This window comes from Gopherus flavomarginatus, chromosome 1 (assembly GCF_025201925.1).
Source record: "Gopherus flavomarginatus isolate rGopFla2 chromosome 1, rGopFla2.mat.asm, whole genome shotgun sequence".
NCBI classification, from domain to species: Eukaryota; Metazoa; Chordata; order Testudines; family Testudinidae; genus Gopherus; species Gopherus flavomarginatus.
Genome location: NC_066617.1, coordinates 180,512,521 through 180,539,599, shown reverse-complemented (window position 1 = coordinate 180,539,599; position 27,079 = coordinate 180,512,521). Strand labels below are relative to the sequence as shown.

At 45.6% G+C, this 27,079-nt stretch overlaps 1 protein-coding gene across 4 annotated transcripts; it reads left to right on the top strand.

The window, feature by feature from the left end:
* Positions 1-26,220, top strand: GJA5 (gap junction protein alpha 5). Of its 4 annotated transcripts, none has more exons than XM_050960463.1 (3): positions 1-324; positions 22,994-24,105; positions 25,698-26,220. In XM_050960463.1, the coding sequence occupies exons 2-3, from the start codon at positions 23,018-23,020 to the stop codon at positions 25,705-25,707; spliced, it is 1,098 nt and encodes a 365-aa protein (XP_050816420.1). In that variant the 5' UTR covers positions 1-324; positions 22,994-23,017; the 3' UTR covers positions 25,708-26,220. The 4 variants fall into 4 exon arrangements, with proteins under 4 accessions (XP_050816420.1, XP_050816411.1, XP_050816393.1 ...); XM_050960454.1 differs by having other exon boundaries at positions 22,994-24,138; XM_050960436.1 differs by having other exon boundaries at positions 22,994-26,220.
* The last annotated feature ends 859 nt before the right edge of the window (positions 26,221-27,079 follow it).

Genomic DNA, 27,079 nt, shown 5'->3' with positions numbered 1-27,079 from the left:
AAGAGCAACGGGCAGACAGCTGCCAGTGAATGTCAGGCAGAGAGCAGGAGCTGGGAACCCCCAGCTTATATCCTTCAAGCTTTAGAGAATCTCCAGTCAGTCAGCTGGTGTCAGACTACAAGAGGCTGTGTTCCAGGAGCCATCTGGGGTTTGTTTGCCCCATTTAAAGGGTCCTCCCTCAGACAAGGAGCCCGACTGAGCACTGGACACTAGCAAAGAGATGGGTTCCAGCCTGCCCTAGAGTCTGTGCCAAAGCTAATAGTAACCTTCACCCCCCTGCATTGTGTGTTGTTCCATCCACCTGTCCAGAATCAGCAGAAAGAGGTAACAGTTTATGGTTTTCTTATTATTATATTAAAATAACATGTTTGTGTGAGTTGGTTATTGATTTAACCAGAGTGTGTATATTTATAAGACGGAGAACAGTGTCTGGTGGCTAGAGTCAGGGATAGGCAGCCAGTCAGGAGTCCTGGGTTCAGCTTTTGGCTCTGCAAATGACTTGCTGAAGCCCTGGGCAAATTACTTAGCCCCTCCATGACTTAGTTTTCCCATTTGTAAAATGGAGACAATTCTCACCTTCGCAGGACTGCTGTGAGACTTAATTAAATTCATGTTTCCAAAATGCTTGGAGATTCTCTGAGATGCTAAGGAGGTGAAAGGTAATCAGTAGTACCAGCAGCAGACGACAAAGCAATGCAATGCTTTGTTACTGCTAACACAAGGCTTGCAACTAACCATTTACTTCAGGAAAGATGTTCGCTTCTGACTTACAGAGATGGAAATCTGCCCTGATTTTAACTCTTTAAAACTTTGTTTCTGAACTCAAATGAATCTGACATTCTTGTGTCTGACCTTTTTTTGCTGTGCCTGTCTTGGATTAATACTTCGGGGCAGGGAGAGATTTGGGTGGCAAACATCCTATTAAATTCAAAACATTGAAGATTTTATACTAAAAGAATTAATGTGACTACAAAAAAAAAAGGCTCATCTGCTCTCAGGTTCCTTAAATCCTGCTTCCAATCCATGCAGAAAAACCACCCAGGTCTGTTGTGGGCAGGGGTCCCTGTGACCGCATAGTATAACAGGATCAGCCCCACACCATATATGATACACACAGACACACATACATATATATACAGCCTCACAGAAACCCCCTATATTCAGGGTTTACAGATCAACCCAATGAAGAGTGCATCCTCCTGGCTCAGTCTTAGGGTGAAAAAAAAAAGAACTAAGCCAGGAAAAGCAGATCAGATCACTTCATGTGTACAGCAAAGTACCACCAGGGGCAGGGGCAGTTTCAGTTTCATTACAACCACAGCATACCCAACAATAACAACAGTGTGCACCTCTCTAGAAAACAAGTATTAACAAATCAATCCTAAAACCACCCTGGTCAGTTAGGTCTGTATCATTATCATATTTTTATAGATGTGCCTTTATGGACAAATCCTATCAAAATTCATGGGGCTAATAGGGCTCTGTGGAAATTGAATAAGGCTCTATAGAAATGACTATAAATAATCTAAAGAATTTAATATTGTTCTCCTTTCCACATATTTTTGTTTGTTTGTTTTTGTCTATACAATTGAATTCCATAGCAAGGATATAATTGTCTATTTAATAACATATGAAGGTTCAACAAAACCTGTAGAAAAGCTATCCTTTTCTATTACATAAGATTTTTCTATAAAGAGGACATATAGTACCAAGAGTTAAGTTTGCTGCTCAAGGCCACACAGCAAATCAGTGGCAGAGCTGTGATTAGAATTCAGGAACTCCTGGTTCTTGACCCTCCACTCAGTTCACAAGAACAACCTTCACTTCTCAAATGACTTGATCTGTTTTAGTTGATGTAAGCAAGTAAGGATCACTGCAAAAGTGTAATGTGGATGGGAAAGAAGAACTACTTCTGACTACATGTGGGGTCACTGGAGGGAAGGAAGGCTACCAGAGAAAGCGTTTGGTGAAACCATTATGCAGAATATAGTTTTCTTTTGCCAAAGCCCACATCACACGTTCATCAGATTTGTTTTCTGCCAGCAGCCATAGCTCAGATTGGCTGGAATCTCAGCATTTGTTTTCACCACGGAAGGCAAGTATTAAATAGAAATGAACGATGGGAGTAGACATGAGTATGGGTAATGAGCACAGCCAACATTAGCTAGGATGAAAACATTTTTAGAAGGGATATAAACCTTCATGCTTTAGGACATAAGGCAACCTCTATGTGAAGGGATTAGGAAGACATGTCCCCTGTGGGCAGGTCATTCCATATTTGTCCATAAAGAGGTTTCTTGCCCCATCCTCTGCCATAGTCAAAGATGAGATTCTGGAGTGCCCTGCCTCTGATCTGAGCTGTTATGGCATTTCCTATGTTCCTGTGCTCCAAATAAAGCATCCTGTATTTGGGGTTTATTTTAACTTTTGGAGCTGTGCATGTATTTATATTTGGAATGTTTCTTTTGTTTTTCTGGTGTGCAAGGCATGCCTGGCAAAAATAAGAGCCCCCCCCCCCCCTTGCATCATAGGAACTTAGCTTGATTGGCTGGGTTTTAATAAGAGAGTCCTAAAACGCCACTCAGCACCCTCTTTAGTTTTGGTCCCATAGTAACTTCCTTAGCTGTGGTTGGCATAAGTGAGGAGGCAGCCCCATCTCTTTTAATTTAAAGGAAGGTTTGAAACCAGGGCTTGTTATCTAAGAGAGGAGGTGCATGAACTATGTGTATTAGCAATTGGACGGGACAGTGTGAAGCCAGCAGTCAGTGCAAGGCGTCTGCAGTGAGGAACAGACCAGGGTGACAGAGAAACCCCAAGAATGGTGGAAAACACATGAAACTGATATTTTTTAAGAAGCAAAAAAGATGGATAATTGGATTTGAGAGAGAGAACGTGCAAAGAACAGAGAAAAAGTGGGGGGGCAGTGGGGAGGAGACAGAGAGGGACAGTGTGGAGAGAGAGAGAGAGAAAGGGAGTAGGTGGAGAGAAAGAGGGAGAAAGGCAGAAAGTGGTGATGGGGGAAAACAAATGACAGACAGATAGACAAAGTGGTGGAAAAGAAGGGGAGAAGAGAGAGAAAGATTAAAGGAGTATAGAACAAAAAACTGAAAAGAAGACTATAACAGAAGAAGAAGAAGGAGCCCCAGGAAGAAGGAGGAGACCAGAGAGGAGATATTGAACATCAGGTAAGTAAAAAATGTCATTTAGAAAAAAAGAATAGAGCTGTAGAGGTATTAGGGAGAAGTCACACTGCTAGACTCAAGGGGGAATGGCGGTGGGGGTGAAGATAAGGGTAGCCATAAAAAGAATAAGAACTTGGATACACATTCTTTTTTCCATTTATTTCTATAACATGCAGACTAGTACTAAGGACAATTATGGCCATTCTAAAAATTTAACTCCTTTCATTACAAGCAACTACAATAGTTACAGATGAACCTGTCGGTAGTGAGCTGGGATACCTCTCAATGAGGTGGAATGAAAGCCCCAAATAGCCTTGTTACAGTGAAATGTGCAGATTGCAGCACTGGTTAAAGTTAATCTCAGCTTTTCGTGAAGCTGTCCTGAGGCAGGAGGGTGTGGGGAACTTCTTGCTATTGAAAGGGTTCAATGTATAAATGCTTCACACAGTAGATTGGGAGCAGCTTTCTTCTAATGAATGCTGAATGGTTTTTAAAATGTTCCAGTTTCATTTCCTTGAGGGTGTCACATCCCAGCTCTACCGTTACATAGAGCCTGAGAATGCTGCATGACATTCCTAGGGAGAGCAATGGAAATGTACAGTGCCACCTCTGTAAAGTCTCCTTATCATATATATTGTGTGCGATGTGCAGTAACTGAGACTCAGAGTTGTGAGCCCTTTGTTCTCTGAACTTCCTCTTGGTTCACATCCTAATCCCAGCAAACCCAGTTAAAAACTGATAACTTTAAAGCCCTACAGAGACAAACACTCAGCACTTTCCATTCTCCTTAGTAGCTTTTCTTGCACCTATTTTCCCCCAACTACCATTTTTTTTTAATTTTTGCATTGTTTACCTTTTAATATTGAATATTTGTGGTACTATAGTAACAGAGTTCAATACATAACCAGCTGGAAACTGTTGCCTTTATTCTTCCCACTGTGGGAGAGCTAGTGACGGCGCTTGTCATGGGAGACAGAGCCTTTCATCTCCTAATTGCTTGGTCCAAACCAGTCAAAGGTTTGTAGTGACCCTATATAATCGCACTCTACCTAGCTAGCTAGCTATAGTATCTGAGCACCTTTCACATTAAATCCATGCCGCAATAGCGAAGTCTCTGGAGGATTTTGTGACATTCTGAGGGCAGTTCAATTGCCTAGCTAAATTGAGTAGTTGTTGCAGTCCAGTTGATAGAATACATATAACCACATTGTAAGGGACTAAATCAACAGCCTATTGGCAAAACTCAGACGAGACGCCCTTAGACTGAATGGGACACCACTACTGAACTCCTGTCTTACCACTAAGCAATGGGGTTTCTACTGGTTAGGGGTGAAGTACATTGGTTGGGTAGCATGTGTGGGAGGTTTGTATTGCTGCTGCCTATGCTGTCCGAGGGGGGAGGAAGGGGGAGAGAGAGAGAAAGAGTGAGAGAGAGACAGTTATTCTACAATCCCCGGACACAGTTGCTACATTTTCATTATAAGCCAAGCAACTATGTACTTCCTCTTTTTCTGAAACTCACCCCAGAGGAGAGAGCAAACATTTCTTTTCCCATCTTTTGATTCTTCTGGTTTGAGAGAATTCCTGAGGGTTCAGAGTTCAAAATACTCGTCCGACTCACAGAAGCTCTGTTCACTTGGGAACTATGCTAAACATTTCTGCAACTATAAGCATCAGCTATTTTTTTCCTCCCTATGTTATATTTTCTCCCAATACTTTGGGATCTGGAATTCCAGAGCTTTGCTAGAAGGAATTTGCAGCTTACCAGAAAATGCAGAACTTCCTATCCCAACCCTTTTTCCTTTTTGACCTTCACACAGATTTCACACATTCTGCTCTGATTTGGCCTCATTTCTGACTTATCTCAGTGTATTGAAAATAGACTAGCAGGAATCAGTAATTCAGCAATCCGGCATGGTTGGCACAGAGAATTCCAGAGCATATGTGGCACATAAGAACGGCCATACTGTGTCAGACCAAAGGTCCATCCAGCCCAGTATCCTGTCTATCGACAGTGGCCAATGCCAGGTGCCCCAGAGGGAGTGAACCTAACAAGTAATGATCAAGTGATCTCTCTCCTGCCATCCATCTCCACCCTCTAACAAACAGAGGATAGGAACACCATTCCTTACCCATCCTGGCTAATAGCCATTAATGGACTTAACCTCCATGAATTTATCCAGTTCTCTTTTAAACTCTGTTATAGTCCTAGCCTTCACAACCTCCTCAGGCAAGGAGTTGCACAGGTTGACTGTGTGCTGTGTGAAGAACTTCCTTTTGTTTTAAACCTGCTGCCCATTAATTTCATTTGGTGGCCCCTAATTCTTATATTATTGAAACAAGTAAATAACTTTTCCTTATTCACTTTTTCTACACCATTCATGATTTTATATACCTCTATCATATCCTCCCGTAATCTCCTCTTTTCCAAGCTGAAAAGTCCTAGCCTCTTTAATCTCTTCTCATATTGGACCCATTCCCAAACCTCTAATCATTTTAGTTGCCCTTTTCTGAACTTTTTCTAATGCCAGCATATTTTTTTTGAGATGAGGAGACCACATCTGTATGCAATATTCAAGATGTGGGCGTACGATGGATTTATATAAGTGCAATAAGATATTCTCCATCTTATTCTCTGTCCTTTTTTTAATGATTCCTAACATCCTGCTGCACACTGCGTGGACATCTTCACAGAACTATCCACAATGACTCCAAGATCTCTTTGATGATTAGTTGTAGCTAAATTAGCCCCGATCATATTGTTTGTATAGTTGGGGTTATTTTTTTCAATGTGCATTACTTTACATTTATCCACCTTAAATTTCATTTGCCATTTTGTTGCCCAATCACTTAGTTTTGTAAGATCTTTTTGAAGTTCTTCACAGTCTGCTTTGGTCTTATCTTGAGCAGTTTAGTAACCGAGACCACTGACCAGGGAAATAACCCACTTCCTTCCCTGATGGACCAAGGGACAAACCCCACTCATTTACTTATCCGCTACACCGATACTGACTTGGACTCATTCATTCCATGGGTGGCATACCCAAGCCCACTTATCCACTGACACTTTAAAAACCTTTGCACCCCAATCTGGGTCTATGCCAGTTATGTGATATGTATGTATGTTTTCATGCTTACAAACGATATCTGTAACCCTCCATAACCCAAGCCTGACCCCAGATGTACAGTACCTTCCCTCTTAACTCATGTATATTTCATTTCAAACATTCACTTTAATAAAATTCTTCATCTGCAAACTTTAGCACCTGTTTAGCCCTTTCTCCAGATCATTTATGAACAAGTTGAATAGGATTGGTTCTAGGACTGACCCTTGGGGAACACCACTAGTTACCCCTCTCCATTCTGAGAATTTACCATTAATTCCTACCCTTTGTTCCCTGCCTTTTAACCAGTTCTCAATCCATGAAAGGACCTTCCCTTTTATCCCATGACAGCTTAATTTCTGTAAGAGCCTTTGGTGAGGGACCTTGTCAAAGGCTTTCTGGAAATCTAAGCACGCCTCGGGTGTTGTGTGAGGCACGAGGACAAAGTCTTAAAATTAGAAATGGCCCTCAGGAGACACCTGGCAAACTTCGATCGTTGGGATCAGAATATACAAAGAGGAAAATAAATCAATTTTCTGGCTATTAACAGAAAACAGAGAGATCCTTGTTAACAACACTCTACATTCCAGAACTTTCCTGAAACAAAGAAATACTTATAGCCATACAATAAGTAATGCAAACTGTAAAGCAAACTGCCTACTGTATCTGTAAAGGAATAAGGGGTCAACCTCTTCTAATGGAGGAACTAGAGAGAGCTTTGCTACACTAGTGCTTCTGTCCCTGTTTGTAAAGCAGCATTGCCTGTGCTATTACTGACATGCCTTGAGAGCTGAACTGGTTGAAATTTTTCCTATAAAATTGTATTTTTCATCCAGAAAAAAAAAAGAGGCTCCCTGCCTCACTCAGTGCACAGGACTGAGCAGCTCTGGGGATGATTCAGGTTGGTGTAGTGAAAGAATCTGGTGTTTTGAGGACACCTGCTTTATTTGATGCAGATGCTGGAAGTGTGTGGTGAATAAGTTAGGGAATAGCAGGAGAAAAAAGGACCGTCTCATGAGTAAGGCAGTTGAATGCTGCTCTGAAGAACTGGATGCCGTACTGGTTTCTGCCACAAAGTTTCTATTGTGCAATGCTAGACAAGTCACCATACTTTTCACAGATGGTCACTACTTCTGTATTCCTCATTTTCTGGGTGCCCAACTTGAGGCCCTCATGCCTGACTTACAGAGGTACTGAGCAAACACAGATGAAGCAACTGAAGTCAATGAGAACCGTGCTTTGAACGATAGGCACCGACTGCGTGGGTGCTCTGGGGCTGGAGCACCCACAGGGAAAGATTTGCAGGTGCTCTCCACTCACCAGCAACCAAGCTCCCCCCCGCCTCTTCCCTTGAGTGTGCCGTGTTCCTGCTCCCTCCCCACCCTCCTAGCACTTCTGCCCGCCGCCAAACAGCTGTCTGGCGGTGCTCTAGGAGGGAGGGTAGGAGCAGGGACACAGTGTGCTCAAGGGAGGAGGCGGGGAAGATGCGGGACAGTGGTGAAGATTTGGGGAAGGGGGTGGAATGGAGGCAGGGTGGAGGCAGAGCAGGGGTGGGAAGAGGCAGGGCGGGGGTGGGGACTTGGGGAAAAGGTGGAATAGGGGCAGGGCTGGGGGTAGAGGGAGGTCGAGCACCCACCAGCAGGAGCAGAAGTCGACGCCTATGCTTTGAACCTATGAAGTGCCGTGTAGTGCTAGGTACTCTGAAAAAGCAGGTCCTAGGTGTTTCAGATTGGGCGTTCAATATTAAGGGGCCTTCTGGCCTTAATCTCTCTGTAGCTCCGTTCCCTGTAGGTAAAATGGGACAATACTACCCCTTCACCTCACAGAGATGTTGTGAAGATAAATTAGTGTTTGTGAAGCACTCAAAACTATAGTGATGAGCACCATAGAAAAGTCCACAAGGAAATAATAATTCTGGCTTCAGAGCAGGGTTTGAATAATGTATAGTAAAATAAGGCATGTAATCTTACACTGAACAAGGAGAATAAGATAAAATATCAAATAGCTGCTCATTCAGTGAGCATCATCCATCCTGAGCACTGAAGGAAGCAGGGGTCCTGTGGAATCATAATATGTGATCATGTACTTAACAGACTGTATTATAATGCATATACACAAAAGGGCTGAATGAAGAATGCACAAGTAACCTTAATACTGGCATTTCCTAACTGTTGAATGGTGGACTTGGCAATCTTATTAAGATGCCTTCAACAGTGTGTGTGTGTGTGTGTGTGTGTGTGTGTGTGTGTGTGTGTGTGTGTGTGTGTGTGTGTGTGTGTGTGTGTGTGTGTGTGTGTGTGTGTGTGTGTGTGTGTGTGTGTGTGTGTGTGTGTGTGTGTGTGTGTAAAATAAATTTTCTTGTAAATCAAAGTTTTAAAATATTATGGGCCAAATTCATTCTTGGTGTTACTCCACTGAATTCAGCTTGACTATGCCAGGGCTCAGTCTGGCTATGGTAATGCATGATTCTACACTGATCAAGAACAGAAAGCATCAGGTTCCACAGACCAAACAATAATACTCAGAGCCATTTAACTCAGCAACTGGAAAAGTTTAAAATTTCCACCAACTCTTCAGATTAAAATGTTCTGCATCAGGCTGCCTTGCATGTATGACATATCCCAGATGTATCCACCTGAAGGTGTTCAGTGAGGGCCGTGTGTGTTCAGGGGGTGAGAACTAATTCAAATGCCTTATCTTCTCACTCCCCTTTTTTGTGAATTCTGAGATTTTCCACATTTGGAGTGTGGAAGGAAAGGACACTTCATCAAGGAAGAGCTGAGGGGCCAGGCATCAGTGTGATCCTCACAAACATCTCAATGAACTGAGAACGGGGACTAGGGAGCGGAGGGACATCTGACCTACACACAAGCCTGTCCAAAGGGACTGGAGAAGAACCTGAGTGAACATGCAAGTCCACTCTATTAAGCAAGAGTGATTGGGAACCAGGATGGTCCAGATCTATGCACAGATCTGACCATTGGCACAAAGCCTGGAAACCAGTCTGTTTCATTGCATGCCTTGGTAAGGAAGACCAGGCTGCTTTCTCTCTCTCTCTCTCTCTTTTTCTCTCACACACACACACACAAAATTGGGAAGACATCACTTGACTAGTCACTGCTTGTTCTCTGTAACTGCATATGAAACAGCCAATGTCAGTAAAGAGAGAACACACAGTGCTGTGTTAGGTTTTAGTACCACTTTATGCTCCAACTGTCAGACACCTCCTGAATTTTAAGGGGCACACCTACTTTGACAGGTGCATTTCTCACTCTTCTGCATTATCACTTCTATTTTAACATATATCTGTCCTCCCCAAAAAGGACTGGTCTACACTAGGAAATTAGGTCAGTATAACTATGTCACTCAGGAGTGTGAAAAATCCAATCCCTCAACGACACAGTTAAACCAACCTAACCTCTGGTGTAGACAGCTCTAGGTTGACAGAAGAATTCTCCTGTTGATCTAGCTACTGCCTCTTGGGGAGGTGGATTAACTACACAGATGGGAGAAGCCCTCCATTCCAGACCCTGACACTGAAGAAAAACAATATCCAGTGGATGCAGGTTGTATATATTCCTGAAAGACAGGATCTCTTCTACCTTTCTGGCACTCTAATTGGATCGGTGGCCTGTAAAACATTCAACAAGTGACATCCTCTTGAGAAGTGCTCCTTACTGGCTCAACCAGTGTATATGTTGAGGATGGCAGGATTGCAAGGGGTAGTCTGTTAGTTTCCCTCAAAGAAGCTCTTCCTAGTGTCAAGAGACCACCAGGTCCCAGTTTGAGTATGAGCTCCAGTTTGTGATGGAATCTGTTAAAGCAGAGCTCTCTGTGCAGTCTGTAGCAGTCTATAGTACATAGGTTTGGGAGTCAGGGCTCTGTCACCTGGTCTGCCTCCGATTCAATGTGCGGCCTTGAACAAGCCACTTTAGCCCAGATCCTCAAAAGTATTTAGGTGTCCAACTCCTATGGTTTCAATGGGAGTTAGGCACTTCTGGGCCTTAGTCTATCTCCACCTCAATTCCCCCATCTCCATAATGAAGATAATGGCACTTTCTTTCTTCACAGGATGTTATGAGGCTTAATTACATAGTGCTTTGAGATATATAGATGAGCGGTATTATGGAAAAGTGTTATTATCTAAGCTCTGTCTGTCTGTGATGGGATCTGGACAGCTAAAAGCACTCTCTGTGTGTGAATGGCGGGCAAGTGATTAGCGCCTCTGCAGGACATGAGGGCCAGATTCTCACTTCCCATGCAGCTCCTTTTGTCCTGCTCAGGCAGCGCAAAGGAGCCAGAGAGTCTGGCTGTAACTGGACAACGGAAAATCCCCCCTTTGAGGGAATGGTTCTCTTCACTGGGGTAAAGCCAGCAGAGCTGGCTCCTCCACCAAAAACATCTTTCTCTCCAGTGTAGGATGCATGTTGGGAGGGGGAGGTGCTCTACTCTGCCAATGCTTACCTAGTGTATGATCTTCCCGGGGCGGCTCTAGACATTTCGCTGCCCCAAGCACGGCGGTATGCCGCAGGGGGCGCTCTGCCAGTCACCAGTCCCACAGCTCTGGTGGACCTCCCGTAGGCGTGCCTTCGGTGGAGCAGCAGGGACCAGCGGACCCTCTGCAGGCATGCCTGTGGGAGGTCCACCGGAGCCGCGGGACCAGAGGACCCTCCGCAGGCATGCCGCCAAAGGCTGGCTGCCTGCCACCCTCCCGGGGACCAGCAGAACGCCCCCTGCAGCTTGCCGCCCCAAGCACGCACTTGGCATGCTGGGGCCTGGAGCCGCCCCTGGATCTTCCAGTTCCCTGACATCTCCCACTTCCCCATCACACCTCGGCCCCACTTCAACCAGATGTCAGATACATGAGAGATCAAGCCACTATTTTATTTTCTTTCTCTCTCTCTCCAGTTAACAGACCTTTGGCAGACAAATGAATATTTGCCTGAGAGTTTCTTTGAATGTGCATGGTCAGTATGTCTAAATCAGGGTCCCATGCCATCAGGGCCGGCTTTAGGCTGATTCCACCAATTCCCTTGAATCGGGCCCCGCGTCTAAGAGGGCCCCACGCCCTACAGAAGAGTGCCTAACTTAGGTGTCTTTTTAATTTTTACTCACCTGGCGGAACTCTGGGTCTTCGGCGCCACTTCGGTGGCACGTCCTTCACTCGCACTGTGTCTTTGGTTGCATTTCATTTCAGCGGTGGGTCCTTAAGTGCCGTCGAAGACTTGGAGCGAGTGAAGGACTCGCTGCCAAAGACCCGGAGTGCTGCCGAGTGAGACATCCCTGCTGAGGCCCCATCAAAACTATTCGAATCGGGTCCTGCACTTCCTAAAGCCGGCCCTGCATGCCATTTAAAGGGGAGAAGTGAGCCCAGAAGGAGCTGATGCATTGCTATAATCAGTCTCTCCACTAATTTTAGAAACATCCTGCAGGGCCAGCGTCCTCCTGTCACCTTTTTGTGGGAAAAGTTAGTGCAAAGTGTTGAGCTCAGCTATTTTTGTCACTGCTGCTGATATTCCAGCCAATCCTCCAAAGAGGGGAGCTAGTGGATTTTTGGCATCTCCAGAGCAGAAGAGGAGGGAAGGCGTAGGGAATAAGGAAATTGTGAAGTGCAGAAACTTGTGGCTGTAACAGCCACAGCCACACCCACCTACCTCATCAGTGTGAATTTCTTAACCTTTCCCTGAAGCCATCACCTGTCTGTCAAGGTCAGTGCGTCATCCAGAGCAAGAAGTAATAGTGCATAAATACTGCCTGTCTGTCATTCAGAGTATGTGCTATCAATAAAGGGAAACTAGGAACTTGAACACTTACCTCCTCCAGAAGAAGGTAACACAAATGAGAGCCGATATGAGTGCTTTGTACTCAGGCCAGCTTGATGTTCTAACACGTGCTGCTTTTGCTGAAGCATTTTTATCTGAGAATTCTTCTGTCGCAAGGCATAAAGTTGGTTGGATTCCATGTGTAGTCCGGCTCTTTGATATTTGGTTTCCCCTAACATTAATATTGTTCCAGGTGATGATTAAAACTGGGATGGCCACCATTTTATACACAGCTGGTCTTTGTCACATACACTTTCTCTGCTGAACTTCCACTGTTGCCAAGATCTCATGAGTGCACACAGCTCATCTGCTGATCCAGTATAAAGTTAGCAGCCTAAGGGACTGTAACAGGGCAGCTGATTCTAAGACTCTGTATGCATATCCAGAGCTCTTTTGTTGAGTCATCTGGATATCAGGTGATGGGACCCTGCAGATATACAGAAGTATGCTTGCTGAGTCACACTGGGATTAGATCACAAGGGTCTCCAATTAGCTCCAGTTTAGGAGTATAAAAGGGCTTAGACACACACACACACACACACTCTTCTTTCTTTCTTTCTTTCGTTCTCAGAAGCAGAAGGAACTAGGAGCAAGGATGGAGTTTTACTGCAGGGAAAACGCCTAGGAACAACCAAGCCCTGGGAGAAAGCTTAGGTCAGATATTTTCAACCTGAGGAGGTCAGAAACAGGTTTCAGGGGACTATGACAAGCTTTCTTCACTTTATGGGATGATGTGGGGGAGGGAGCGGCGGTCCTGAAGCTTTTCTCTGTTGTAACAAAGTCATGACTTCAAAATGTTTGAGAACCCTGGCTGAAGCTCTATGAATGGCTTACTAGCTCACTAAAAAATAAAAAACAGCTAAACAAAAGCCTCCAGTCTTATAATGGGACTGGTCTTCAGTGAGGATGAATCTAAGCTGCAGAGTGGATGAATTAACAAGCAAATAAAATGGTCAGTGATTGAAAATAAACTCTTCTGAGTATGCTCAATAGGCATCTGTTAAGATTTTAGTAGAGCCTAATAAAGTCCTACTTCTGTGACATCACAGACAGCAGAACAGCAGCTACGACTTTCACTTCACTGTTAAGACTATTAAAAATGCACAAAAAATTAACTACTCACATTAATTTTAAGGTTATTAAATCTCAAGACACAAATGTGTGGAAATGGAAAAGATAAGGTTCTCATAATATTATCAGCTTGCCACATTGCACACAGGCCTTGTTTTCAATACAAATAAAAGGTATGTTTTTAACTTAGTTAACTATCATGAGGTAAGAAGAACAGGAGTACTTGTGGCACCCTAGAGACTAATACATTTATTTGAGCATAAGCTTTCGTGAGCTACAGCCCACTTCTTCGGATGCATAGAATGGAACATATATTGAGGAGATATATATACACAGAGAGCATGAAAAAGGGGGGAGTTGTCTTACCAACTCTGAGAAGCCAATTAAGTAAGAGAAAAAAAACTTTTGAAGTGATAATCAAGATAGCCCAGTACAGACAGTTTGATAAGAAGTGTGAGAATACTTACAAGGGGAGATAGATTCAATGTTTGTAATGGCTCAGCCATTCCCAGTCCCTATTTAAGCCTAAGTTGATTGTATCTAGTTTGCATATCAATTCCAGCTCAGCAGTTTCTCGCTGGAGTCTGTTTTTGAAGCTTTTCTGTTGCAACCACACATCACTGAACAAAAACACTAACCCAGGAACCTATCCTTGCAACAAAGCCCGATGCCAACTCTCTCCACATATCTATTCAAGTGACAACATCATAGGACCTAATCACATCAGCCATATCATCAGAGGCTCGTTCACCTGCACATCAACCAATGTGATACAGGCTATCATGTGCCAGCAACGCCCCTCTGCCATGTACATTGGCCAAACCGGACAGTCTCTACGCAAAAGAATTAATGGACACAAATCTGACAACAGGAATCATAACACTCAAAAACCAGTAGGAGAACACTTTAACCTGTCTGGTCATTCAATGATACACCTGCAGGTGGCAATTTTGCAACAGAAAATCTTCAAAAACAGACTCCAGCGAGAAACTGCTGAGCTGGAATTGATATGCAAACTAGATACAATCAACTTAGGCTTGAACAGGGACTGGGAGTGGCTGAGCCATTACAAACATTGAATCTATCTCCCCTTGTAAGTATTCTCACACTTCTTATCAAACTGTCTGTACTGGGCTATCTTGATTATCACTTCAAAAGTTTTTTTTCTCTTACTTAATTGGCCTCTCAGAGTTGGTAAGACAACTCCCCCCTTTTTCATGCTCTCTGTATGTGTATATATATCTCCTCAATCTATGTCCCATTCTATGCATCCGATGAAGTGGGCTGTAGCTCACGAAAGCTTATGCTCAAATAAATTTGTTAGTCTCTAAGGTGCCACAAGTACTCCTGTTCTTTTTGTGGATACAGACTAACATGGCTGCTACTCTGAAACCTGTTATCATGAGGTAAAATCCTAGTGAAGAAAGGCAGTATGACATTTTCATGTTAGCAGGTGGAGTTAAAGAGTATGAAGGAGCCTAGAGTTCGCCTCAGTCAGCTCATTCCTATGAAAACTCCAAACTGGCGTGTCTTCTACTCCTGGGGGAATTCTGTGGCAAAAAATGCAAAATTCTGCAAATTTTATTTGTCAAAATAATGCAATATAATCACACCAGTTTCACTTATTTGGGTAATTTATTTAAACTACCATACAGAAAAACAATCACAATAACTGTTCAGCATTTCCTAAACACATGAAAGTTAAGTTACAAATACTTGGTAACCATGACCCCGCATTCCAGTTATAATCCTGGATTTTCATTTAAATTACATTTCTTTTATTTTGGTGTTTGGTGTTCTATAAAGTAGAATGTCACTTTAAATTGTTCAGACTTTCGCACAAGAAAGTCATACAGTTTTACTAATCATTGTCCGGCATTTTTTTTTTTTTAATGGATAAGTAAAATAGATCCTGAGCTGTAATCTAACCCATTGTGCCTCTCTGGCACAGGAAAAAAAAGGAAGAAAGCACATAGACATTCCTAGCTGAGGATTCCGTTATTGTCATACACAATAAGGCTCCTTTACACCACTCTGGCAAGGTAAAGGAGCCTTAATTAACTAACAGTAGGAACATCAGCAGCCTGCCTGTTTAGCTGGTACATTTCTGCTCTGCCTCAGGGACAGAGCCTGCTTCACACTAGGCTTCCAAGCCCAGGATGTAGCAACAGGAACAAGAGGGACAGAGTGAGTCTCTCTCTTTTAGGATGATCAGACAGCAAGTATGAAAAATCGGGACAGGGTGGGGGTAATAAGCTTCTATATAAGAAAAAGCCTCAAATATCTGGACTGTCCCTATAAAATCGAGACATCTGGTCACCCTACTCACTCATTCGCAAACAGGCTGGCACCCAGCCCCATCCCCTTAATGTCTCTCCAGGGACGCACGCCCAGCCTCCCTCCTCCCCACAGCGGTGATCTTTCTGCTGCCGGTTGCTGCCAGCAAATGTGCCCAGGCTGTGTTCCGCACAGGTTTCTTTGCTCCTCCATTTTTCTGCGGGTGAGCCAAGAAATCTGCAGAAGGTATGAATTCTGCACCTCCTCCTCACAGGGCATAGGATTCCCCCAGGAGTAGTCTTCAGTAGAATTTTACCTCATGTTAGCTACTTGAGTTAAAAACACACCTTTCTTTCTAGTGAAGATTCAACCCATAGTATAAAGTTAGGTTTGTATTTAAAAAGTCCAATTAGTCATGGGGAAATATTATGAATGTGAAATGTGGGTAAGTTAATGTTACTCCAATAACTCTTTCCATTATTTCTGGATTTTTCATATACTTTATTTTTTCACCTTAATCTTGCATTAATTTAGATTTTTATATTTAAGTCATGTCTAGATCTGCAGAGTTCTGTAACTTGAGCAACAAGTTTTAGTACTTTGGAAACATCGGAACACTGTACACAATTACAGTGTGTGACAGAAACCATTAGAACTGATGAGAAGTTGAGCTAAATCCATGATTCAAGTCCACAGAAGACCAGTGTGGCAACTATTTGGATTTAAAACTTTACTGCAAAAGAGGGCACTGGAAATTTTTGCCTTAGCAAACAGGGTATACACAGAAAAGCCAACCAGCATTAACCAGCGTTGATAGGATATAATCATATTGGCAGTATCAGTCACCCATCTACTTCAAATTATGGGTGGCTCCCTAGCAAAGGCAGAATCCTAAAGGAACACATGCAAGTAGTAGACATGCATAAGATGAGAGAAAAGTGTACAGCTAAATCTCAGTTCACTGTGCCCTGTGGAAAAAACATTTCATACATACAACTATGCCATGGCACATTGGACTCACTGGTAACATAGACTATTTACAGAGTTATCTGGAGATAACAGGGTAGATACCACATCATTCCCATTATGGAGTTACCAAGCAACATCCAAGAAACATGATCCATCATTTCATAGTAACTATTTATAAATAACTCATATCACCAACATATCAACCTACATTTAATTCTTTGTCTGTTTATAGTGTTTCCCCACAACATTAAACTAAAGTCAGAAAATTCAGACAGTGGGACAGATCCTCGGTGGCACCAAATTTACACCCACTACACCTGTGGGATGCAAATAGGTGACTAAGTCACTTTACTGCTCCCCAAACTCTGAGATGGCTGGAAGGTAAAACAGCCTCTAGCATAATTTAGAGCAGCCTCAGAGTAGCTCTAAGTTATGGCAACTGAAGTGGTCTAGTGTGGAAGCAGGTGTGCCTTTTAGGATCAGCCTGAGACCCATCCACTCACTCTGCCCAGTCCCATTTGTGGCATGTCCCCTCCTCATCCTGAAACATTCCCTACATGGAGTGGGGGAAGTGAACAGCCACCTAGTAATTCTCCTCTGTCAGGGGGAATTTCTGGCTGTCCCTTAAGTGCAGCCTGCAGCAGCACAGAGCAGCCAAAACCAGTTTTGAGGATTAAGCTCACAATGAGCTGTAACTGGAGGACACTGTACATATATATTGTAGTATAAAGCACCATGTGCAGTGTTACATTTTACTCCCTTTATTTAACTTATTGTTACTATAATAATCATATCCTTTGTGACAAAGTTCCTCCTCTACCTTGGTGGGTCCTGCGCTTATTGGCAGTTTGCTCACCTCAGTGATCTTCTCCACAGTCTGGATCAACTCCTCCTGTGTCTGATCAGGAGTTGGGAGGTTTGGGGGGAACCCGGGCCCACCCTCTACTCTGGATTCCAGCCCAAGGCCTTGTGGATCGAGGCTGTCTATAGTGCCTCCTGTAACAGCTGCATGACAGCTACAACTCCCTGGGCTACTTCCCCATGGCCTCCTCCAAACACCTTCTTTATCCTTACCACAGGACCTTCTCCTGGTGTCTGGTAACGCTTGTACTCCTTAGTCCTCCAGCAGCACACCCTCTTACTCTCAATTCCTTGTGCCTCTTGCTCCCAGCTCCTCACATGCACTTCCTCTCCTCTGGCTCTCCTCTCCCTGACTGAAGTGAGCTCCTTTTTAAATGCAGGTGCCCTGATTAGCCTGCCTTCATTGGCTGCAGGTGTTCCAATTAAGGCAGACAGGCTGATTAGTTCTAGCAGGTTCCTGATTACTCTAGTACAGCCCCTGCTCCAGCCACTCAGGGAATAGAAAACTACTCATCCAATGACCAGTATATTTGCCCTCTACCAGACTCCTGTACCCCACTGGCCTGGGTCTGTCACATATCCCTCCCCCCTGCTCAACACCAAGGGGCTGGGCAGCTTGGGATGCCAGACAGTGCACACGTGACGAGCCATCGGCATTACTGTGATGGCTCCCTGCTCTGTGTTGCACACGGAACTGGAAAGGTTGGAGGGATAAGAACCACCTGGTAACCCTTGTGTTGTTCTTCTTGTTCCACTGCATCCATTGAAGAGGGGCATGGTCGATCACGAGGACAAATCTGCTCCCAAGCAAGTAGTAGTGCAATGCCTCCATGGCCCATTTTACAGCGAGGCACTCTCTCTCCATCACTGCATATTTTTGTTCCCTTGGAAGGAGTTTCCTACTGAGGTAGAGAAATGGGTGTTCTTCCTCCCCGACCATCTGTGATAGAATGGCCCCCAACCCTATTTCCGATGCATCAGTCTGCAGGATAAATTCCTTGGTGAAATCAGGGGCTATCAGTACAGGGTTACTGCAGAGGGCACTCCGTAGGTCTGTGAATGCTTCCTCTGCTGCTTCAGACCATCTCACCAGATCAGGTCCACTGGTTTTCACTAGGTCTTTCAGGGGGGTTGCCCTTGTGGCAAAGTGGGGGATAAATCGTCGGTAATACCCCGCTACACCTAGGAATGCCCGGATTTGTTTCTTGCAACGTGGTCGGGGCCAATTTTGGATGGCCTCCAACTTGTTCACTTGGGGTTTTACCAGACCTTTTCCCACAATGTAGCCAAGATATTTGGCCTCCGTAAACCCTACAGAGCACTTGGCAGGGTTTGCTGTAAGGCCAGCTCACCTGAAGGTATCAAGGACTGCCTCCACCTTCTCTAGGTGGGTTTCCCAGTCTGGGGTATGAATGACCACATCGTCCAACTAGGCAGCAGCATAACTGTTATGCGGGCATAATAGTTTGTCCATGAGGCGCTGGAAAGTAGCTGGGGCCCCATGTAGTCCAAAAGGGAGGACAGTATATTGAAAAAGACCCTCTGGTGTAGAGAACGCAGCCTTTTCCTTTGCGTCTTCCGCAAGGGGAATCTGCCAGTACCCCTTTGTCAAGTCTAGGGTAGTCAAGTACCGGGCATTACCCAGATGGTCCACTAGCTCATCTATGCGAGGTATGGGGTACGCGTGGAACTGGGATACTTCGTTTAGTCACTGGAAGTCATTGCAAAACCTTGTGGTGCCACCCGATTTGGGCACCAGCACGACTGGGCTGGACCACTGACTGTGGGATTCTTCAATGATCCCCAACTCCAGCATTTTTTTTACTTCTGCTTTTATTTCCTCCCTTTTGGCCCCTGGCACCCAATAGGGCCTCATTGTTATTCTGGCCCCAGGATTCGTGATGATGTGGTGATATGTCTCGGTTGTTCGACCCAGTTTTGTCGAGAACACATCTTGGTTCGGGAAGATCATCTCAGACACCTCATTCTTCTGGTCTGGTGTTAAATCAGGATACACTCTCACCTTTTTGGAAGGCTTGTTTTCCTGGGTTAGGTCTTTTTGGACGGTTATGCATGCCTCTTGTGCATGCCAGGGTTTCAGAAGGTTGATGTGAGAAATCTGTTCTTGTTTTCGGCGTCCTGGCTGCCGCACCTTGTAGGTTACTTCCCCCGTGGGTTCAACCACCTCATAGGGCCCCTGCCATTGGACCAGAAGCTTGCTTTCTGCTGTGGGTACCAACACCATCACCCAATCCCCTGGTTGGAACTGTTGGACTTTTGCCTGGCAATTGTAATGGGTTCTCTGGGCCTTCTGTGCCTTTTCCAAATGTTCCCATACAATAGGGGTGACCCGGGCTATCCGGTCTTGCATCTGTATTACATGTTCTATTACATTTCTCCCCTCATTGGGTTCTTCTTCCCAGATCTCTTTGGCGATATCTAGTATGCCACGGGGGCGACGCCCGTATAATAACTCGAAGGGGAAAAACCCAGTTGAGGCCTGAGGTACCTCCCGGATAGCGAACATAAGATAGGGTAGTAGGGTGTCTCAATCCTTCCCGTCCCGACTTACCACCTTCCTTATCATAGCCTTGAGGGTTCGGTTAAACCTTTCGACCAACCCATCAGTCTGCGGATGGTAGACTGATGTTCTCAGGGTATATGGAGCAATGTACAGAGGTCCTTCATTAGTTTTTACATAAATGGGGTTCCTTGGTCTGTTAGTAACTCCTTTGGTAGCCCCACTCAGGCAAAGATCCCCACCAGCTCTTTGGCTATCATTTTAGAGGCTGTGTTCTGCAGGGGGACGGCTTCTGGGTAGCGAGTAGCACAGTCCAAAACAAGTATATATTGGTGGCTCTGAGCCGTCTTCTCTAGGGGTCCCACTAGGTCCATGGCTATTCGCTCGAAGGGGACCTCTATGATGGGAAGGGGTACTAAAGGTGCCCTCAAGTGGGGACAGGGACTGTGCAGCTGACACTCTGGACAGGATGCACAGTACCTCCGCACTTCTTCATGAACTCCAGGCCAGAAGAACCATCGTCGGACTCGTGCCAGGGTCTTCTCTACCCCCAAGTGCCACCCAGAAAGATGACTGTGAGCAAGACTTAATACAGTGTTCTGGTGTTTTTGAGGTACTAGGATCTGCTGTACCTCCTGCCCCTGTACTGGTGCAACCCGGTATAAGAGATTCTTCTTCATTATGAAGTAGGGTCCTGGTCCTTGGGTTTTCCCTTCCACGGGGACCCCATCTATTTCAGTCACCTCCTTTCTAATGTTGTCATACCTTGAGTCTTCAGCCTGGTCCCATCCAAAATTTCCTCTTCCAGGGCTAATCTGCCCAAGATCTAGGGGCCCAGTCTCTGTTGCCTCTACTGGTTCAGAAGCGTTAGGGTGGGGGGTCAGACTTGGGTGCTTCTCCCTCCTGGGTGGCCTCCTTTTCAGCTGCTTGGGTCCGCCTACCTACAAGAGCGACCCTCTGGCTTTGAGTCAGTATTTGGGTTCCCAAGCCTTCGCTGCCCTCTTTTCCCTTTTCGACTTTCTACCCTGTCTGAGAATGGAAAATAAATCTGGGGATATTTCAGAGAAGACTGGGGGTTGACAGTCTACTGTGGATGCCTCACTTACTTCAGAGTTCCCCTCTTTCTCCAATCCTCCTACTGGGAGTAAGTCTCCAAACCCTGGGAAGTCCCTCCCTATGAGCACCGGGTATGGGAGTTTAGGGACTACACCTGCTGCTACCTCAGTAGTGTTCCCCTGAATCTCAATTTTTACTGGGATAGTGGGGTAATAACCAACTGTCCCATGGACTCATGTTATCCCCGTACGCTTAGCCTGAAACAGCTGACTGCACTTCATGAGCTTCCCCGAGACAAGCGTGATAGCACTCCCCGAATCAACCAGTGCTGTGGTCTCTACCCCATTTAGCGTTACTGGTCTGGTGTACCTACGTGGGGTTAGTGAGACCCCCACAAGGTGGATTAGGGAGCATGGGTCTCCCAAGTTCCCCAGGTTACACTGCATAGGCTCCTCAGCATTGGGACGCTGTGCAGCTATATGTCCCCACTCCCCGCAGGCATAACATCTGTATGGGGCCTTAGGCATTCCCCCGTCTCTTGGTTTGGGCAGTCTAACATCACGATCCTCTTCTCCCTCAGTGCTCCGACTCTTTGTGGCCTCTGGTGGGCCTTCAGCCCCTCTCTTTTTCCACCTGTGATCTCCTGGTTGCCCAGTCACCCGAGCTCTAGGGCTTGGTGCTGCTAGTTTAACCCAGGGTGTCTCTTCCTTAACTGGTCGGATCAGCTCCCTCGCTGTCCTTCGCCTCTCTACCAGTGCGACAACCTCATCATAGGTGGAGGGTTCGTTCTGGCTTACCCAAGCACGAAGGTCTGGTGGCAGTCCCCTCATGTATTGGTCGATGACCAGAACCTCTAGTATCTCTTCCGGACTTTGGGACTCCGTTCGCAACCACTTTCGTGCGAGATGGATGAGGTCATACAATTGGGACCGCGGGGTTTTGTTTTCCTGGTACCTCTACTCGTGATACCGCTGGGCCCATACTGCAGTTGTTACCCCAGATCTGGCCAGGATCTCTGCTTTCAGCTGGGGGTAGTCTGCTGCAGCCTCTTCAGGCAGATCATAGTAGGCCTTCTGGGCCTCCCCACACAGGAATGGGGAAAGGATGCCAGACCACTGATCTCGAGGCCAGGTCTCCCGTAGGGCTGTCCTCTCAAAGGCCAGAAGGTATGCCTCTACATCATCCTCCCACATCATTTTCTGCAGCCAATGGCTGGCCCATATGATCTGCATCCCATCATGGCCGCGGTTCAGCTCTGTAAGGGTCTTTACCTGGTTTACCAGTTCCTGCAACATAGCTCGGTCTTGCGAAGCCTGGTCCATCAGCAGGCGATTAGTCTCTTGCTGCAGCCGCACTGCCTGAAAATGTTAGAATTAACTACACATAGCAACAACAAAATGAAATCTTAGAGCTTGGTTTAGGGAAGGGGGGGTTCCCTACACATTTATTTTAATGGTGGCACTCAATTCTGAAATGAAACCCAGCAGAATAAGAAGATGCTGCATGCATTTCAAACATCTAGCACATCTGTGCCACTGATGTATCCATTTAAAATAGGCTAGAGCAGAGGGCCAGCATATGCAAGAGGAAGTGAAAGGATACTGCTCAGTCCTATCTTTGGATTCAAATCTCACCTCTCAAAGTATCAGTACATTTGGGGAATCCCAGGAGAACAGTTCTGCTATCCATACAGCAGAAGGAGAACTATCTTAGATGCAGATTCCACAGAGGATAAATTTAAGCTCAGACCACAGAGTAAATATTTCCTGAACCAAGAATAAAGTCGGGTACATCTCAAATAGTTTAGCAGCCCAGTTAACACTCTGTAGTCTTTATACTAATGTACACTTTATAGAAGCTACCACAACCAGAACAGATCAATGAACCATCTAATTTTGTGTTCTGTCTTCAGCAGTGAGGCTCAAAGCCAGATGCTGAACTTACATAGCTATACTACCCTACTGAAGTAGGAGTAGGGAGAGTTTCTTTCACAAGGGTGTTTCAGTACACACATTCACAGCAGATTCCTGACAGACTCTCAGTGCCTTTCAAATGCAGCATTTTCTGATATAAGGAATGAGTTCCTCTCACCTGTTTCAGAACCTCTCTCTCACCATCCTTTCTCCACAGAGGCTGTGGCTCCACTGAGCAGAGATGGATAACTGGACCTTCCTGGGAGAGTTCCTTGAAGAGGTCCACAAGCATTCCACCGTGGTGGGGAAAGTCTGGCTGACTGTGCTTTTCATCTTCCGAATGCTGGTCCTGGGCACAGCGGCGGAGTCCTCATGGGGAGATGAGCAGTCTGACTTCATGTGTGACACCCGGCAGCCTGGCTGCGAGAACGTTTGCTATGATAAGGCTTTCCCCATCTCCCACATCAGGTACTGGGTCCTTCAGGTCATCTTCGTCTCCACCCCGTCCCTGGTGTACATGGGGCATGCGATGCACACGGTGCGCATAGAGGAGAAGAGAAAAATGAAGGAGGCAGAAATGAGGCCAAAGGGGATTAGAAGCAGTGGCGACTCTTACCACCAACAGGAGTACCCTGTGGCAGAGAAGGCAGAGCTTGCCAGTGGGGAGGAATCAAGTGGGAAAATAATACTCCAGGGTAGCTTGCTGAACACCTATGTCTACAGCATTTTGATCCGCATCACAATGGAAGTGGCCTTCATCGTTGGACAATACATCCTCTACGGGATCTTCCTGCAGACCCTGTATACCTGTCACCGGGACCCCTGCCCTCACCCCGTGAACTGCTACGTCTCGCGGCCCACAGAGAAGAATGTCTTCATCATCTTCATGCTGTCCGTGGCGGTGTTGTCACTCTTGTTGAGCCTGGCCGAGCTGTACCACCTGGGGTGGAAAAAAGCCAAGCAGAAGTGTGCTAAATCTTACAAACCCAGCCCCACTATGGCTGCTGGCAAACTGGAGCCTGCACCCCAAGTGGAGATGGCTCAAAGTTGCACTCCCCCTCCAGATTTTAATCAGTGTTTGGTCAATTCCAATGGGAAATTCATCAGCCCTTTCAGCAATAAAATGGCCTCTCAGCAGAACACGGACAACTTTGCCACTGAGAGGGTCCACAGTCAAGACAATGCAGCTGGAGAAGGCCAATTTATCCAGATCAGTTATGCACAGAGTCCTGAGGCACCCAATGACTCTACCCCGCACCAGGTCTCCAATGGCTATTTCAATGAGAAACGCAGGCTCAGCAAGACCAGCCGCGCCAGCAGTAAGGCTAGGTCAGATGACCTGTCCGTGTGACCTGTTGCCAGGTGGGGCAAGGAGGGAGGGAAAGCCTCAATGCTAAGCAAAACTTCTGCAGTGCGGCCTTTGAACTCCTACCATTCTGCTCTCTGTTTTATGTCCCTCTGCTCCTTTTTAGTGAATGGCACTTCCCTACTCCAGATAGCACTTCTTTTTAAAACAGGGAGGGGCAAACTTTCCCAATAGAGGGCAGACTGGCAACTTGCCAGGAGCCTGAACACAGCACTTAAATTGCAGAAAATACAGCAGATGGTAGCCAACCTCATATTTAATGGAGAGGCGCCACCTACAGGGACCACAGGACCTGCCATTCCTAGTCAGATAGAGATGGAACATTGGCTAGCAGGACCTGTAATCTCCAGAGATTGCATCTCCCCTTTAAAAATGAGGCTGGCCATGAGCTGCAATATTGAACTCACCAAGCCATACACTGGATACCTCACTGTTGCTTTGGAATTACTTTAACATGGAGCTAAATCCACTTTGCAAGCACACGAAGTTACAACTTTTCTCTCCTGAGAAAAACAGAAATAAAACACTAGGCCTTTGAATAAAATGCTTTATATTTTGCTCTCTCTTTTCACTTTTCTCTGCCTGGGCCCAGACACATTATCAGGGGTGGCTCCAGGCACCAGCGCACCAAGCATGTGCCTGGAGCGGCAGGACATGGGGAGAGGCTTGCCGGTCGCCGTGAGGGCAGCAGTCAGGCTGCCTTCGGCAGCATGCCTGCAGGAGGTCTGCCAGTCCCGCGGTTTCAGCGGCAATTTGGTGGCGGGTATGCCGAAGGCATGGGACTGGCAGACCTCCCGCAGGCATGCCGCCGAAAGCCGCCTGACTGCCGTGCTTGGGGCGGCAAAATACATAGAACCGCTCCTGCACATTATACCACCTTGCCTTACTTATACCACGTAAATGTGCAATGAATTCTACTTGAATTTTTGATACTATGTATGTAGCCCCTTCAAGATTTGACTAGTAGTTAAGAATTGTCTATTTTCCTCAAAAAAATAAAGTGCCTTAGTGTCCAGCTATGAAAATACCTTCATCCCAGGGTCAGGCCAACAGACAGACCCTGGCATCCCTGAGATATTATTCAGACTACCTGTTGAAGGGGCCTAAAGAATTTTCCCAAGATACATATTAGACTAGTTTCAAGAGAAATGTCCACTTAACCAAAATAAATAGATTTTCCCATGGATGAAAATATGTCACTGGAAAAAGGAGGGACTATGGTGTGGAAAGACATGATTTTTTTTTCTCTTTAACAAATGTTTTAAGTACATTTAGTTCTTTCGAAAGGGTGCTAGACTGACAGCCCTGGAGAGTGATGTCCTCTGTTCATCCTCAGAAGAGTTACAGCACAGGCAGTGGTTGTGCCAGCTTCCTCCACCTGACTAATGAACCCATTGCCCGGCCAATGAACCACAACTTCATTCTAGAGTGAGAGTACTCTCTGGCCTCCATGACTCAGTCAGTCCTTGGCCGCTCTGCTGAGTCTGCCAGTTCTTATGATAGGCAACTATTCATTAAGAAATTGACAAACACACCGATTCTTTTCACCATGCAGGTCACCCTGAGCCCTCATCAGATGGCAACACTGGCAATGAGATAAACAAGGATCCCAAAGCAAGGCTGTTCAAGCACCACATAGGATGGTTCCTAGTCCCCAAACCCAACCTTGACCTCCATTCATTTGGTCATTGCAGAACTGAAACAATTAAGTTTATCTTTCCATCTTTGGAGGATAAACTAGCCTAGTCCAACCTACTCCCTTGCATTTACCTTGCCCTTTTGAACATGTGCAGCTGCTTATAAATTGTTGAATTGTGTGTGTATGGGCTTGGAGTGATTTAAGACAGGACTGATCTATTCCTTCTGATACCTGCTGTTGAAAGTGATTGTCACTCCTTGAGTCCAATGCAGTGCATGGTTTGGTACAATTGCCTGCACATGAACCAGGAGGAAAACATTTTAATTTGTAAGTGATTTATGTACATGTATTTTTGAATCCGGAAAAGACGTATGCTTCCTTGAACAAGAGATTTTAAACAACTGTGCCTCGTTTGTCCTAATAAAGTTTTGATTCCATCTCTTGTTCATGTATCATCTCTTATGCGTCCAAGAATGAAAGCATGAGCTGCTAACATCTATGGGTTTCCATCCCAACTTCTGCCTGTCAACTATCACAGAGTTTCCCAAAACAAACGTGAGCCAATGCTTGGAATTCTGTGTGTTTGAGGGGTGGGGATGGGAGGAAATATATGTCAACTATAAATGTTGAAAAACTATTGTTTTACCAGCTGGTGGAGTCAAAGGAACACTCCATGCCCATTGGTTTATCAGAAAAGGGAAGGAACACAGGAAGCCAGCTAGGGACAAACAGCACTGGTTGTAGCTGTGCAAGGTGTTCTCAGAGGGATCAAAGGTAGCAAAATCCAGCCTGAAGACTTCAATTGTGCTTCCATCAAAATCAGTCAGTCAGGAAGAGGGCCTTAAGAGGCTCCTCTAGGCACCTGATCCTGAGAGGAATAGACCACTCACACTCATTGCTGTCTTCAAAGAGCAGTTCGGGGCACTCATCTCTCACAAGCTGGGCTGTCTGACCTACAAACTCCCCTTCTCTCCCCTGTCCAAACAGCTGACTTCTCTCCTTTCCAAATCAAACTCAGAGGTTCTTGGCCTTCCCTTGCTGCCACCTCTCAGCCCACAAGCTTCTTTTCTCCCCTGCTCCATCTGTCAAACTCAAGGGGTCTCCCCTCCTACCACCATCCCAACTTCATCTCCCAACCCATGGGACCTAGAAGGCTGGAAAGCAGAAATAAGGGGGATCATTGTATCCTGTTGAAAATGAAAGGAAAATTTAGGGAGCACATAATTACCCAAGCTGGAATTAAGTGAGGACACCAGGGCTACGACCTCCACCCTTCAGGAAAGATTTACGGTGTCTTT